The sequence below is a fragment of the Schistocerca piceifrons genome, chromosome 1 (genome assembly GCF_021461385.2).
Source record: "Schistocerca piceifrons isolate TAMUIC-IGC-003096 chromosome 1, iqSchPice1.1, whole genome shotgun sequence".
NCBI classification, from domain to species: Eukaryota; Metazoa; Arthropoda; class Insecta; order Orthoptera; family Acrididae; genus Schistocerca; species Schistocerca piceifrons.
In genome coordinates, this window is record NC_060138.1 from 1,023,767,094 (window position 1) to 1,023,784,555 (window position 17,462).

General features: G+C 39.2%; 1 protein-coding gene across 3 annotated transcripts in view; it reads right to left on the reverse strand.

The window, feature by feature from the left end:
* Positions 1-592: 592 nt before the first annotated feature.
* Positions 593-17,462, reverse strand: part of LOC124719525 (S-adenosylmethionine synthase) — a 30,833-nt gene continuing 13,963 nt past the window's right edge. For 2 of the 3 annotated variants that reach the window (XM_047244936.1, XM_047244827.1), the window contains exons 4-10: positions 16,789-16,911; positions 5,082-5,194; positions 3,044-3,187; positions 2,733-2,951; positions 2,433-2,615; positions 2,006-2,139; positions 593-1,634 (exon numbers count right to left, since the gene is read on the reverse strand). In XM_047244936.1, the coding sequence (XP_047100892.1) occupies positions 1,532-1,634; positions 2,006-2,139; positions 2,433-2,615; positions 2,733-2,951; positions 3,044-3,187; positions 5,082-5,194; positions 16,789-16,911 (1,019 nt within the window). In that variant the 3' untranslated portion in view covers positions 593-1,531. Of the gene's footprint in view, positions 1,635-2,005; positions 2,140-2,432; positions 2,616-2,732; positions 2,952-3,043; positions 3,188-5,081; positions 5,195-16,258; positions 16,372-16,788; positions 16,912-17,462 lie in introns of all 3 variants that reach the window. The other variant, XM_047244873.1, reaches the window with a different exon arrangement.

Below are 17,462 nucleotides of genomic sequence, written 5' to 3' on the forward strand. Positions count from 1 at the left end.
TTTTTGCAACTGAGCAGCCGCAATTTTGTATTTCGTAAGACTACAAAAACATGCCCAATGCTAAGCATCAGGAAGCATTCATTATTTCCATCAGTGGAAGAAGGCAATTTACAGTCAACATCTACAGAGAGCATCTCACCTTGAGATTGCTGAAGGCATTGAACTATGGACTTTTGAGGCATCCATCATCATTTCAAGAAGTCACTGACTTCACAAGAAGACCCCTCCCCCCAACAAACCAACAAAGACCCAATTAAATATAGAAAACATGCCTTAAACATTACATACTCTAATTTGTTACGTACTGTAGCTTTTATCATCTGGATATTCTGTACAATGGAGTTAAAAGTATCACACAATTTCCAATCATATGCCGATTTGATTCCATAAAATTCCCTTACAATGAAGTTTTGTGTTTTACTGGTAGACCTACTTGTAGGTGCAAGTATCCCCCCCCCCCCCTCCCTCCCTCCAATAAGAGCGGTTACACTTTTTGCACATTTTATTTCAGCTTCCCAGGAGGAAAATAAATAGAACAGAACAGCATAAACACACTCCTGAGGGCAAGGTCCAATGAAATTAAAAACTCAAATGTAAGAAAAAAGTTTATTTGAACAGTGAATATCAGATATGAATTAAAGCTGCATTCATTCCTAAAGAGCTTACATGACACACTTACTTCAAACACTAACTTACAGGACAAAATCACAATTCAATTCACAGGAATATTATAAATTAAAAACACACATAACTGTTCTCTCAATGCAGAATACAGCATTTGAGATTATGTCACTTTTCCACTTGTATTTCATTTAATCATGCAAATTATTTTCAACCTGGGCAGATAACAAAGACGTAACTTCCTACATGAACACTGACATCACTACCTTCTCTAAAGAACATCAGTGCTGCTACCATAAATGCAAAAGTAAAGTCATGGCTGCTTGTTACTCTCCACACATCTTGACAGATCGGAGTGTTTTCGGAAATGCTCTTTTCCATTAGATTCTTTTTCAAAAACACAACACAAAATGTGTGGAGTTTCCAACAAGAGAAGGAGCTCTAGTGGGAAAGGTGCTTTCTTTGCCACACACTTTTGCAGTGAAGGAATACCTTCAACTGTGATCTGCCAAGAGATGTGCTTTGTCACCCCCCACAAACTTCACAAAATCTGTTTAAAAGCCTGCTTACCACTTAGGCAATTCTACACATTTGTAACCATGTACAAGCAAAATAATTCTCACACTTTGAAAAACATAGCAGAGCTGTACAGAACTTACACTGACATACTAACAAAAACACAGGTGTACAAATGTATAGAAAGGCCAAAACAAGCAAAGGTTCAGAACACCTAAAAATGAGACTTCATCAGCTTCCTGCTGAAAACTGGCCAGTAAATTGCTTACATTTTACACCAAATAGTGAATTACTGTATACTGCACAACATTACACTGACAAATCATACAGTAAGACGTAAAACAATAACTGGAATTCATGACAATTTTTATCTAAATTTAAAATTCTTCATTTATCAAACAACCAATCTTTTTGGCTGTTCCCATGGGAAAATATCTCTGCCAAAGTGACCGTATGTGCTTGTTTGCTGATAAATAGGATTGCGGAGATTCAGTTCCCTGCAACAGAAAATTAACAAATTGTTTTAGATAGTGTGTAGGAACTGTCAAACCACTTAACTTACTTTCCCAGAAATCCCCCCCTCCCCCACCCATACCACACATCATGATCAACACCACCATTACGTTTGCATCACAGCAATACCACCCTCAAACCTTAACTTTGTGCTGTATTTGTTACACTGGTAAGGAGAGGAAACCACCTAAGACACAAATGCCCTAACTGTTTCAAACACCAGAAGTCAAGATTATTCAGACAGACACACACAACAGACAGACAGGGAGAGTGAGAGACAGAGAGAGAGAGAGAGAGAGAGAGAGAGAGAGAGAGAGAGAGAGAGAGAGAGAGAGAGAGAGAGAGAGAGACTTACTTCACAATTCTTCCTGGACGCAAGTCAAAGTTTTTCTTTACAATCTCCAAAAGTTCCCTCTGGGTTTTCTGTGAAGTGCCATAATCAAATACAGTTATAGAAAGGGGCTCTGCTACACCAATAGCATATGATACCTGAAACAAAACAATTAATTACCAAAGGGTACTCCAAACCTGTTGAGTACCTACTGACTTGGCTAAATCCTCAGATTACTTTGTCGTCATTCAACCGTCAAGAGTAGCAAATACAATGAACATCATTGGGGCAGGATGAGTTTTAGTCTTTCAGCAGCAATAACGAAGAAAATTTAGTGGCAAAATAAACTATATAAAGAACAATTATTGTCACCACCCTCCACCCCACTTACAGAATAAAACAGAACAGCATTTAAATTGTTACACTAGTGTGGGTGGGGGGACGAACTCACCTGAACAAGGCACCTCCTGCATAAACCAGATTTCACCAAAGACTTCGCTACCCATCGAGCAGCGTACGCAGCAGATCTGTCAACCTTTGTGAAGTCCTTCCCAGAAAATGCACCACCTCCATGTGCTCCCCATCCACCATACGTGTCCACAATAATCTTTCTACCTGTCAATCCGGCATCACTCTGCAATGTAAATTCCCCCTCAATAAAATGCTGATTTTTACATTACAAGGATAATGTTGATCTAAATTATTTACGATAAACGTATCGTGGAACTACTGAAATATTAGCAGTCATTACCTGTGGACCTCCAACAACAAACAAGCCACATGGATTAATATGGAATGTCGTCCTTTCATCCAAGTATCTTGTAGGAATAACAACTTTTATAACTTTCTCCATAACTTCAGTACGGAGTTCCTCTAATGAAATTTTCTCAGAATGTTGTACAGAAACAACGACTGTGTGAACTCTCTGAGGTATGCAAGCTCCATGGGACATATAGTATTCACATGTTACCTAAATAAGAGAGATTAAACATTAAAGCAGACATGAAAGAATATGTACTATAAATATTCATATTTCTGGTAACCAATAAATTATTAACTAACTTGGGTTTTAGAGTCTGGCCTTGCCCACCAAAACTCTCCATTTCTCCTAAGCTCAGCAATTTTTTGATTAAGACTGTGAGCCAACACTACTGTCAATGGCATGCATTCTTCTGTTTCATCAGTTGCATAACCAAACATAAGACCCTGAAAGAAAATGCACAGTTAGTCCAACCAGTTGAAAATACATTACACCGAAGAAAATTAAGTCACTCAGTTAAAAAAATTGAGCTTAAGAACATTTATTTGTTGTGTAAAGCATGATGCAAGAACAAACAATATAGTACAATAAGGATAAAGTGAACCAATGTAACACTAAATTAAGCAAATATGTGTTTACAGAAATACCCTAAATTTGTAGGTATCATGTTTGGCAGAAAGTAATCTAGAAGACTACTTCCAAGTGCTATACTTCAAGGTTCCCAGCTCACAAGAGCTTATGTTGTCTACATTCTGAACTTTGTACTACCAATAATAGTCACTATTTGATAAGATACAGCTTGTACTAAGAAAATTGTCAGTTTACAGCTCTACAGTTGTTCATGTTTCCGTAGAAGCTATGTTAATTTGCTGCATTAACACCAATTTTTGATGCAAATTAGTCTGTTCCATAAGAACACTGGACACATTTTAAGTTGGTACTATTCCTTTTTGCACAGAAGATCTGCAATGGTAAATGAGGCAGTCTGCCCTGTCTCCCATTACATCCCCAACATTCAAACTGACTTGCAACAATAATTTGAAGTGTGGAAGATTATGTCAATATGTAGTTATTTTCACATTTAGATAATTATCAATTGTAATGAAACTGAAACAAATAGCCCTCCCACACACTTTTTCATACTTGCAAGCTTTCATTGTTAAACACCAATTAAACTTGTCTCATAACCAACGAGGTGCTAATGCTGCAGTTCAACTGATCATGAAAATCTAAAACAATATCCTACCACTGGTATGTGGCAGGGAAATTAAAGGCATTGCACAGTAGAATATATTTATAACTAAACACATTTTATATCTTCCCATCCACTAGTGTACCCTACACATCTGTCACGCTATGCTGCTCTTCAATCAATTATTTTAATTATCTGAATTTCTCCTGTTAACCATTTTGCTGCTACAGACGCACACTCTGCATCCCGCGCTGAGGACAGCTTTTGATATGGCTGTACGGTTCACCAAATACTGGCACCTGTGCCAAGAGACTTCCAACCAATACAAAATACTTGTTATAAGGTTTTCCGAAAACTTTTTGCACGTCTTACAGTCTGATACCTTCACTCAAGGAACCCAATTTCTTTCCATTATCTGTCATACATACTGTGTCGCATCAAATAGAGACATGGAACAAAATTTTTATTTTGGAAATGTAAAAAAACATTTTGTGAACTTTGCACATGGCAGATTTTAGTTTTCACACTGCAGTGAAAGAAATGTACATAAAATATCAATATTTTGTTTCAAATTGGGAGCAGAATGTTCTCTTATTTCATTCTCAAATTATTGGGTTTTAAATCCTAAGTTGCAATGTGTATGGAGCAGCCATTCAGATCCTTGCACACAAAGAATCATGTTGTCATAAATGTCTTATCTTGTGAACTGAAGATATCCAAACAAGATCTTTCACAAATTATAACACGGAATGACGTGTGTGTGAAAGTAGCTCGTCCACAGCAGCGAGAGGTTGGTGGCTCAGGACGCACACAGACAGCCATAGTAAACTAGGAATACCCAAGCAGTGCACATGTACACTTCCACGGCACCTGTGGAACGGCATATCAGGACGTGTGTACTAGTCCACAGCAGTGGAAGGGTTATAAGGATACCCTTCTGAAGCATATGCATAAATTTTGCAAAATGATTTTGAATGGACCCTGTTAACTGCCATGCAGATATTAAAGAAGCACATTCAGTTAATGCCCTTTCATATCACAACAAAAAAGTATAAAACTTAATTTTTGTGACATTCACATGAAAGTAAGAAAGAAAATACACTATTGCTTTGTACTATTCTAATACTAGTCAAATTCAATTAAATCACCTGATCACCAGCACCAACATCATCATCATTACGGTTCAGGTGCACACCGGCAGCAATGTTTGGAGATTGCTGATCCAGAGACAACAGCACGCTGCAGATCTTGTAATCAAACCCTACAAACCAGACAAGGACAACTTGCAACTTAACACAACACAAACATACCATAGCTCAATGCAACCCTGTTAAATTACTCTGAATCTGGAAGCACTGCAAAAAACAAATACCTAATCAAGCACAAAAATTTATCAAAATCTCAACATCTGGCTATACTTTAAAACTTGGCAACCCAATGCAACAAGCATTACAAGCATTTTGTAATGGTTAAAGCAGAGCACACTTGAGCTCCAGCAACAAAAAATCTTAATTCACAGTTCAGCAAGAAAGCTGGAATGTCTCAGAACAGTATGGGTTACAAGTGGTCTTTTCCTCTTCAAAGCATAGGCAGTAAAATTAAAGTACAGTATCTGCACAAACGATTATCAGCAAAAAGAAAAATTATTACACAGTTGAGAAGCAGTTAAGCACAAACTATTTTGTGGGACATTTGTGTGTGTACTGTAGGTTTCACGACATTCCTTATTGCTCACTGAAAATGACTGACTTAAGTCTACAACCTTTAATGCTGGAATTTTAAACGAGTATGGCAGCAAAACAATATGATTTCCTGGTATAAATATGCTACAAGAAACAGTACCACACAAAAGTTACTGGTGTAACAAAAATATTTTTAGACAGTACTTAAGGACATATTAAAGCTAATGTTCCATGAACTTTTTAGAACACAAAAGGGTGCTATACACTGTGTGGAACTTTATCAGTGTGTACAATTGGGCTTTTTTTAAATTTTGTGTTTCTTCACACACATGCCTTAGTTTTTCTTTTTAAAGGATTTTTAATATCAATTTTTATGCAATTGAAGTTGTATCACGTCAATATGTGTTTATTATTGCTTATGCATGTGCTTTTGATTGTTCTGATACCTGAGAATTAAATTTTCACTGCAGTTGAGTGTGCACTCATGAACTTCCTGACAGATTAAAACATGAGCCAGGCAGACCTGAACTCAGGACCTTTGCCTTTCACAGGCAAATGCTCTACACTTAACCAACCACAATTCTCGTGACTTGTCCTCACAGCTTTACTTCCATCACTATCTCATGAACATACTGAACTCCACAGCTCACCTGCAACACTTGCGGAGCTAGCATCCCAAGAAGAACAGACATTGCAGACACGTCTCACCCAAGGGATGTTTCGAGAATGGAATTTTCACTCTGCAGCAGAATGATGGTTTTTTCGGTCAAGGGTCAAGACACGTTTAAGTTAAGCAGAGGTTGAGATTTCTTAAATACAACTGCTTTTTCTTGGGACTCACCTCAAGATTTTTTGTAGCCTGTTTAGCACTAAAGTAGAAAGTGTCTGAATCCTAAGAAAAGAGAACCCTATTTAAACAAACTCATCACACCACTGCAGCGAAATTTTCATTCTGGAATTTCATAAGTCAAACATGCACATAAGCAGTAACAACACGATGTGACATGACGCAACTTCTTGCTCACTGCAGCATAGGTCCTCATCCTCAATTCTATCAAAATTGTTCTTAATGGAGAAAAGCTAAAGGGTGTGCATGAACAAAAAATTTAAAAAAGGAGAACTACACAAACTTACACAGAAGCTTCATGCCTGTTAGCTAGTTCATGTCCCTTATTCTGTTCAGATGTTTTCTAGGCAACTTAACATTTGCCCAAGTTATGCATTGCCAGCTCCCTTCAGCTTATTGGTCATTTCAAAGATTTCTTTACGAGAATGTAAGACTAAAAAATACTGTTTCCATATTTTGGTATAACAAGTAACATATAAGCCCCTACTAACTCAAATACCGATAATTTCAACCATTTAGAGCAAGAATATTTTTTCCCCATCACCTACCCAGGCAACTTTCAGCATCTGCCATTATCTACAGAGAATTCACATACTGTTAGGCAACTCAGTAAGAAAAAATTGCACGTAACATTTCTTTAGAACAAAGCCTCTAAAGCAGGACAAGATCAGGCACTGGAAAAATATACAAATTTTTTTGAACCAACCAGTGCATTAATGAATAAAATACATTAATGTTGATTTTTCCTTGCTTCAATTTATAACATACACCTGCCTGGGGAAAAGACATCACTTCCAAATTCAAACCTAACATTGGTTTTCTGGCTTAAGGACAGAGCCTGACAATGTTTGAAGTTACTTTGTAGAACATCTGTAGGAGGCCGTACAGGACAATTTTCAAAGGGGTAGTAATCTTATGGATTTGCCAGGAACAGTGCAAGGAAAAATTTTGCATAAATATTAGTGTGACACATGGTTTTGTACCAAGCTCTGTAATCTTAATTTATTCTAAAAATAAAAAGCCTATAAATGCACCTCTGTTTAGACAGTGCTATTTCTACAACATAGCTACATTTAGGAAGACCAAGGACAGTTTCAGCTTTAACAAAAGTGATGGAAAAAAAGCCTCTCACAGTAACAGTTGATCTAGCAGCTATTAAACATGTGTTTTTTACTACAGTAAATTAGCCAAGACAATTCTGTTTACAAATTCCAGCATTTGGGAATGTAGGATATATTGCAGGAAGGGTTCAGAAAAGCTGGTGTTGGTGGGAAGAATCCATACGAAGCAGTCAATAAAATGAAAGACGTAATGTTGGGCAGTGTGCTCAGCAACAGAGTGGTCCACTTGTTTCTTGGACACCGTTTGTCAGTGGGCATTCATGTAAACAGGTAGTTTGTTGTCTGTCATGCCAACATAGAATGCAGCACAGTGGTTGCAGCTTAGCTTGTAAATTACATGACTGGTTTCACAGGTAGCCCTTCCTTTGATGGGATAAGTGATGTTTGTATCTGTACTAGATTAAGTGGTGGTGGGAGGATGTATGCGACAGGTCTTGCACCTAGGTCTGTTACAGAGGTATGAGCCATGAGGTACGGGATCATGAGCAAGGATTGTGTAGGGATGGACAAGTATACTGTGTAGGTTCGGTGGACAACAGACCACCACTGGGAGACATTTCTCACTTCAGGGCACATTGAGAGGCAGTCCAAACCCTGGCACACAAGGGGAATTCTCCTCTGTGGGCATAAATTAAGACTTTAGGAGGTTGTGGGGGACTGGAGATATAAGGCACAGGAGATTTGTTTTTGTAGAAGGATGAGAGGATAATTAAGGTCAGCGAACACCTCAGTGACACACTTGGTATATTTCGAGAAGGACCACTCGTTACTGCAGATGCGACAACCACAGGTGGCTAAGCTGTATGGAAGGAACTTCTCAGTATGGAAACTGGTGGCAGCTTTCGAAGTGGAGGTACTGCATGGGGTTAGTACGTTTGATGCGGACAGAGGTACTGATGAAGCCATCTTTGAGGTTAAGGTCAACATCTAGGAAGATGGTTTGTTGGGTTGAGTAGGACCAGATGACGCAAATGAGGTAGCTGCTGAGCTTCAGTAGGAATGAGCATAAGGTGTCGGTACCCTCCATCCTCTAGATGGCCCATGAATAAATTAGCACCGGATGGTGCCATGCAGGTGCTCCGAACTATACCCTGGATTTGTTTGTAGGTATTGACTTCAAAGGAGAAGTAATAGTGGGAGAGGGGGGAGAGTCATGGCGACTAGGAATCCGTCCAGCATAGGGAAAGGCAGTGTTCAACAGTAGTAAGGCTACGGGTATTAGGGATGTCATGTGTAAAGGAAGGTGGCATCAATCGTGGCAAGCAGGGCACCATGTGGTACAGGGACAGGAACTATGGAGTTGGTGGAGGAACTGATTGGTATCTTTCATATAGAAGTGTAGGTTCCTGGTAATACACTGAAGGGGCTTGTTTATGAGAGCAGAGATTCTCTCAGTGGGGCACAAACAGCAACCATAATGCAGCTTCCTGGATGGTGGGGTTTATGGACTTAAGTAAGCATGTAGAAGACAGGAGTGCAGGGAGTGGTAGGGGTGAGCATAAATATGGACTCCAGGAAGAGGTTCTGGAATGGACTGAAGGATTTGAGGAGTCACCCGAGATACTGCTGGATTTCTGGAATAGAATGATTGTGGCAAGGTTTGTAGATGGATGTACCTGACACCTGCTAGTCGTCCTGCCAGGTAATCGCTGCAGTGCAAAACAACAGTTATGTAAGGTTAGTTTCCACATTGAGGGATTTGTGGAAGGATGATGACTAAGGTTCGAGGTTACGAAATTCTGGAAAATTAATCGGTGGCAAAAATGTTTTCATTGTAGGGACTGGGAGAAGGAGATGTCCTCAAGTCCTGCACAACTTAGTTTGTGAGTGGGGCAAAAGGTGAGGCCTTTGGAAAAGTCTAACTTTTGTGGTGATAGAGCTTTCAGAGGAAAGATTCAGGGCTGTGTTTCAGGTCCTCAGTACCACCCAGTGTTTCAACTAACTCTCATCATGCCTTGAAATAAGATGTCCTGCCAACTATCCTTCCCACAGTGTTATTCCACCATTCACTGAACCTACACACTATACCCATCCATCCCTATACAACTCCTGCTCCCAAGCCCTACCTCACAGCTCATATCCCTGTAACAAACCTAGATACAAGACCAGTCCCATACATACATACATACATACCACCACCACCACCACCACCACCACCACCACCACCACCACCACCACCACCACCACCCCCTGTGGTTGAGCAAGCTGCCAAATACAACATCCTTCATTTCAATGACTACTTCAAAGCCTTTACCAAATGGATCCTTCCCACTAACACCAGCTTTTCTGAATTGCACAGGTGCGAACTCTCCCTGTAATATATCCTACATTCCCGTAACCCTCCTGGCCTCAAACCCCTCATCTATCCCACCCCTTCCCCGTTCCCATTCCAGCATACAGTCCTCGATTCACCAATTCACCCCTTCTTTACTTCTCTCGTTTTCCACAACCCCCCCCCCCTCCCAACTTCCACCCTTCTCCCCTTCTAGCCTCAAGACTAATCCTAGCTGCCCTACCGTTTCTCCACCTCATCTTTGTGTGGCTCCCCAGCAGCATTTCACTGTCCCCCCACCCTGTTACTCATCCCCTCCCCACCCCAGCATCCTCCTTACCCCACCCAGTTGCCATTCTCCCATCATGCACTGCTGCTTTCACTTGCAGTGTGGCTTGCAAGCTGTATCAACGAAGACCTTATTGGCTGAAAGCTTATATTGTGAGTCTTCTTGTGCCTATCAGGCTCAGCATCTGTTATATGGTGAGTTTATTTTGTAATATTGTTACATTCCATTACAGATTTTCCATTGATTACAGGCAATATACATGGACTCATCACCATGTAACCACTTCCCAATTGAAGTGACCTACATATCTAAAGCCTGAAAAACCACCTTTTGCAGTGCAGACTGCTGCAAGACGTGCGTGAAGATAGGTTCTGGAAGGTACCTATGGGGATATGGAGCCACGTCGACTTCAGTGCCGTCCAGCTGCACTAGGTGGTTTGGTCGAGGATCCATGGCATCAACAATCTAGGTGGACCTACAGATTCTTGACTGTGTTTAAATAAAGCCTTTACGGTGGCCAGCGGGGTACAGTGAACGCATCCTGATACGCACGCACGCGCACGCACGCGCGCGCACACACACACACACACACACACACACACACACACACACACACACACACACACACACACAGTCTGCACAGGATACTTTGGCCGATGCGCAGTGGCCAACTTTCTTACACAGTGTGTGCCAGCTAGTCAGTAATAATATAAGCAATGCACATGTCCTGCAATCTTTCACAAACTATTTTACAGGAACTATTTGATAAATATATTTCACATTTGCCTTATTTATAGCTTATCGGGTTCAGGATGCTGGCACCATCACTTAATTAAAGGTCACAGTTGATCTGTATTTACATGGAAGTAAGGTGCTGACCGACATAAGAAAAAAGTTTGCAACAAGAAATAGGGGTCATTATGCAAGGTGCATGTTACATAATGTGTTGCTGCACATGAAACATAGCAAACATATTGAATTTTTCTGTTATGCTTGGAAAGTGGTCTGTCACCAATCTCGAGAGAATTGATCTGATGTAGCACACTATTTGCTGTTTTTCTCAGAGTGAAATATCCACAACATTCCTCATATTTCATGAACGGTTCGAGATACTGAAAAGATCGTGGCAAATGATAGCCTGCAACAGGAGAATATTTTACCACACAATTATTATGCAAAACTTCGTTACCTACTATGTTATTTCACTAACAACACACATTTTCAATGAAAGAAAGTGATTTATAAGGGGCAGTTGTTGCTAGTAAATGAGAAATTCTGTCAAGTTTTGGAAAAATATAAGTGAAGATATTACACTTTCATTCTGTACTGAGGATGTGCTTTTTCATACTTTTCCTCACAGCTCCTAACGCAATAAACCGCTCTTTCAAAATTCTCTCTGTGCGTGTACAACACATTACTGAGATGATATGGAAAACTCCACGGTGTTTGGCAAAAGAAGCAAATTTCAACATGGTGACAAGCGAAATGTTTAGGCGTTACTAAAAATTCACCATTCATGGCACTTCCTGGAAGTTACAAATAATTAGCAGGTCAGGGAAAAATGAATATTTTCAACTAAATTCTATTTAGATACTAGTCAAAGTAGAAGTGAGAAATCTTGTCGAATGGTGTACAGGCTCCACTTACAAAATATGTGAGCATAGGCTTCAGTTTACTACAGCAGTTCTCCAGCACTCAGCCATTTCCCCTACAGCACCTGACCGTAACACCCACCACTACTGCTCTCCCCACATGAGCCCTGCCCACTGCACACCGACTGGCCACATTATTCTGTGGGGACTCCACACTGTGACCTGTGTGACATTGCATTATCCTGCTGGCAGATGCCATCATATCAAGTTTCAAGCAAACTTGCATTTAGGGCTGGGCATGGTCCCCAAGGATAAACGCATACATTTGTTGATCCACTTTGCCTACAGGAATGACCCCTGGCCTGGACCCTTCTGACAAATTTTGCATAGTGTTTCATGCCATACAGAAACAGCCATCTGTCCGATGGAGCATGAAACACTATTCATTTGAAAAGGCCACATGTTGACACTCACTGGCGATGAGACACTTGATAGCTTCTTGGTTCAGCTGTGCGGTCAGTTGATCAACAGTCGCAAACCTCCGTCCTACACTCACATCTGCAGCCAGCTTTCACCCATCATCTAAGACCCATGGCACACCAGTTGTTTGGCACTTTCTGATAGCACCATTTTGCCATGCACAGTTTACTTTGATCAAGGCAACATGCAAAATGTTCACGAATGTATCTGTTTCAGAAATGCTTCCACTCTTGGTCCGAAACCCATTATGGCCTTCTGGACATCGGACATATCACTTCATTACCAAATTCCAACAAACAATGACTGCACTGCTTCCTAAAACCCCCCTCCCCAACACACCACTGCTAGTGCTGCCACTTGCTGCTTGGGTGGCTACTGCAAGTAATGTCTAACAAGGTGGTGGTCACATTAATAAGACTAAACTGTGTATTTACCTTGAAGAAGTTTAATCAAACAGTGCCAAGTAAGAATAATAAAACCCACTAGGTCACTGTATAAACAAGATTTCAACTTTTTATCAGAGAAAGAAATGAAAAATCAAGGATATTTACAACTGGCTAGTGTGTGGAATTTCCTGTCAGACCAACAATCAATTCTGTGGCAAAATACACATGTCCCACACGACTGCACTCTGATTACACTGCTGCCCTGGACTGATTTGTTTACATTTGGTTCACTGTGTTTAGGTTCAATGAGACCCCAGTTGGTTTTACACAAAAACAAAAACTAGTGCTTCTCTTGGTTGTTTTAAAGGAAAAGACAGCAGAAATCTGAGTAAAGTGGCCAATGCAAGGAAGGAAATTCATCCACATTCTGTTATTTAAGTAGCTGGGAACCAAAGATTTCATAGTTATTTAAGAATAAGTGAAACATGCACTTTAGAACTGCTTATCACCAAACTATTCTTTTTTTTAAAAAAAAAGAAGGAGAAGCTGTTAGCTACATTACAATTTCCAGCCACTGGCAGAAGTGTGGAGGACCTTAGATTCAGTGCCATTATATCCTCACAATTGCTAACAAAATATCCCTGAAACCTGCCATACAATTTATACTGAGGAAATAAACCATGGTAAAGCAAACTAAATAAAAAGACCTTCATATAAACATTACTAATTTATGTATCTTAAAAAACAACCTGTAAGTTTAAGAGACTTATTCAAACTTGAAGACTACACATGGTAGTGTGCACATCATCTACAATTTAGCAACTGTTAGAACAACCTTTTGTAGCTTTGTTCTTCATAGCAGAGGGGTTCAATATAGGCTGGACTAACACGTCATAATGAAGCAAGTATATTTTAGAATTAACATCCACTGAATGTTACTTTGGTTTTTAAATTACAACAGAAGCTCTATAGACTTTGCATGTGTGACAAAACCATTATGGATTCATTGAAATAATGAAAGTGCTTCACTTTTTTTTTGCAATTGTATTCCACAATGTGTCCCACGAACAACTGCAATCTTTAAATTTCTTCAGAAACCGTGACTAAAGAAAACTTGCTAGGAAGTTGGCACATCAGCACTACACAGGCCACTATTTGTTGGATGGGGTGGTTCAGCCGTCAGGTCAACATCCTCGCTATGAAAGTTTGCTTGGTCAGTCAAATATGTCTACGTGTCCAATTTGCCGGTCAGTGCATGTATAGTCGCCTTCATCTTTGTTAAGGAAAAACTGCGCAAGGATATGAAAAACAGTGTGTACAGTAATGAATAACAAGTGTTTCATATTGTTAGTCGTCTGGAGTAAACTGTGTGTAACCAAAATAACATTTTACAGTAGGGTCCAAGCAAAAGAGGCATTGCAGTTGTGAAAGACACTGACCTCATATTTGAGAGGTTGGAGTTTGCCATGTCCTGGGATCATGATTTAGATTTTCCATTTCCGGCAAATACTGTGATGGTACCTACTTTGATGCCATCGCCCACCTGTCCTATCCTCATAACAGCTGTCTTCCTATTTTGTGTGCAGGTTCATTTTAGAACTCTATATTTTCACTGTGTTGAATGACAAGTCCTAAACCATTGATTGCTGGATGAATTAACAAAAAGAACAAAAGCTAATGAATCTTCTAGATTTGGTAATAAATGGAGAGAAGTGGCACCTAATGCATGTTCAACAACAAAAAGGAGCTAATCCAAGTTCTTTCATAAATATTAATGCATAAAAAGATATTTATGTCACTAACATTGTTTTAGGCATTGTGAAGCCAAATCTTTACGTGGAACACTACGCTGATCTATTTTCATGACAACTTCACGTCTATTTCACCTATTACAGCACTGCCAGTGTAATTTAAGAACAGGAACTCAGTAAACCACAATAAGCAAGTACCAAAATTGTTAGTATGCCACAATGTTAAAAATCTTGCCACATTCAGTCAGAAAATCTGAACACATGCACTTTAAATTAAAGCAGAAATCAGTCAAAAGATTGGTTTCAATTTATCATGCATATTGTCTATGCAGGTGGTATGTTGCAATGTACACAAAGAGTAAAATATAGAATACTGGTGCCAGACGTCAACCTTCCAGGAGCCAAGTATCTGCCAATGGGTTATTAAACCAATAAAAGCAATTTCCTCAAGTATAAACAAGCAATGTAATAACTGATCTTAAAAATACTTTCAGTAGTTACCTTAGTTTATAAAAACACAAAGAAATGTCACAGCCACCCAATGAATCATACTGATTCATTATGAAATATTTCATTAATGACCAAACAGACAGACAGAAAATTATAGTTTATGCATATACTTAGACTCATGGGACATCAAGTATTGTAATTGCTCGCCGAATTAATTCAAGAATAAGTCAAATTAAATTTAGCTGGAAGTCAGCATATTCAAATATTCTGTCATGGGAGGCAAAGTGAATTCAGAGCAATTATAGTAAGAACACCTGACAGACTAACAGTAAATAATAAAGCAAACAAAGCAATGTTTAGCATGGAAATTGCAGCTGCCTCCCATGATCACCCAAGTGTCTTAGGAAGGCACTTAATCCAGAACTGTGGGAGAAAAGGGTTGAGCAAATTAAATGTGCACAATTTGACTTTTTAAGCTGGCAGAAACAAATGTGGGTCAAATACAGTTTTCAATTAATGTCTCTATGCCTCCCATGACATTAAAATGTATGTTTCACTGGGTGTTCAAGATATTTTATAAATGCATAGCTAAGATAATGAAAGAAACAGCAATCTTTTACATTAAATCTTACACTACTTACAATAAGTAATTATACTGAAATGTACTATTATAACAGTAAAACCATACCCATAAGGGTGTCAGTACAGCAGAGCTGCAGTCACCTGCTCATGGAAGCAAGGTGTCGTTTACAGCATAACTGCAACCACCTTTTTCTGGAAACATGGTACCATCACAAAGCAACACTGCAACCTGTTTCTGAAAACACGGTGTCATTTACAGCAGAGCTGCGACCACCTGTTCCTGGAACGAGTATTTTACAGCAGAGCTGCAACCATCTATCTGAAAGCGTGGTGTCATTTACAGCAGAGCTGCTACCACCTATTTCCAAGAATGTTGTCACAGCAGCGCTGCACTCACCTGCATTAGAATAGTGATTTGTGTTTGCTCACCATAAATTGGTTGTAATTTTTTCTTCTTTACCTGCTTTACAAATAAATAAATAATCATACTACAAGCCATCATCCCATCAAGGAATTAAGCACAGTCAATACGGCACAAATCACAGTGTTTCTGGAAAAAGAGTCATTTGTGTAGAAAACAAGATTTATGAAAATACTTCATGGGCCAGAACCCATAAGGGTTTTCATATACGTCCATCTACCTGCCAACTAGCAAAACAAATGAACAATTGTTCATTTTGGTTTGGAATGATAGCCCAGCGTATTTGACAGTTCTCTTGAGAAAGAAATTCTGAATGCCAATTCATGCTTCAAGTATCTGCAATGGTGGAATTTTTGCTTGCTAGACACACAGCAGATGACACTGCTGCTGCTGCTTCTTACTTTTTACATGCTACAGAAAGCATTAACCTCCCTACAATAAATCATTAGTACCTGGTCCCCTGCACCTATATCCAACTCTTGCCTGTCAATGTGGACTCCATCCGCAATATTTGGCGACTGTTGTTCCAATGCCACCAGAAGATTGAGTGTGCTGTGGTCAAAGCCTACGAATGCGAGCACAGAAATCAGCATTATCTTAGCAAAAGGCACGTTATTAAACTAACCAAATCCATACAAGTAATGCTCTATGCATAATGTCGACAAATTAACCTTCACTTCATAATATACCTGACAAAGATAACTGGCCTTTGGACACAAACTTCCAGTCAGCTGTAAGAATTTACATGTTATTGCAGATCACCGTGCACTTCCTGAAGGGTTGTAAACATATATCCACAAAGTCAATTGCTGAATAGAACTGCCCTTGCTAATACACTGAACTACCTTTGCCAATTAAAAAAAAAGGTTAAGAAATTTAGGCACACAAGTTTTTTTTTTTTTTTACTAAGCAATCTGCATTTTGTCTGGTCAACAACATTTCTAGAAAAACATTGAGTGGAGAGCAATAAAATTTAATGTACCTTTAGAAGAGTCATCATATCCTATGTGCTTCACTGTTTCCCTGACCACCTTCTGGTAGTCAACGTTTGCCTTTGATGTTATTTCACCACAGAGAAGAATCATGCCAGTTTTTGCAACAGTTTCTGGAGGAAACAAAATACAAAGTAAATTCAAGTTATGCATCACAATTAAACCGAAGATATTAGTCAATGCAAGAATAAAGTTAAATTAGTAACCACTAAGCTATAAACTAGCAATAAAAACTGTGGTACTTAAGTATCAAAATTCATCGTACACAATAAGTATGAACAGTGAAGCTAACAAATTTTACATAACCATCAACTTAAGTGGGAAAGATTTAAAAAGTACGCAATCACTATATATTTATTTAAACTAGCTGTACTCAATACATGTAATTACAAGAAAGGAAACTTAAGACACAAGATTTATGTAGTCTGCGCGCTTGACTAATATCCATAAAAATAAGTAGGAAACATTGTCTCGCTATCTGCACGAATATATTATATGCTGATCGAAGAAATAACAAAACTCGGCAAATACAATTTATTCCTCGCGCATCAACAATAACAAACAACTATCACCCCCCCCCCCTAATTTTTAGCATGCATGTTTGTTGTCCAACGAAACCTTGTGAATAATACAAATGCATGAACAGCATGCATATTGTTACTTA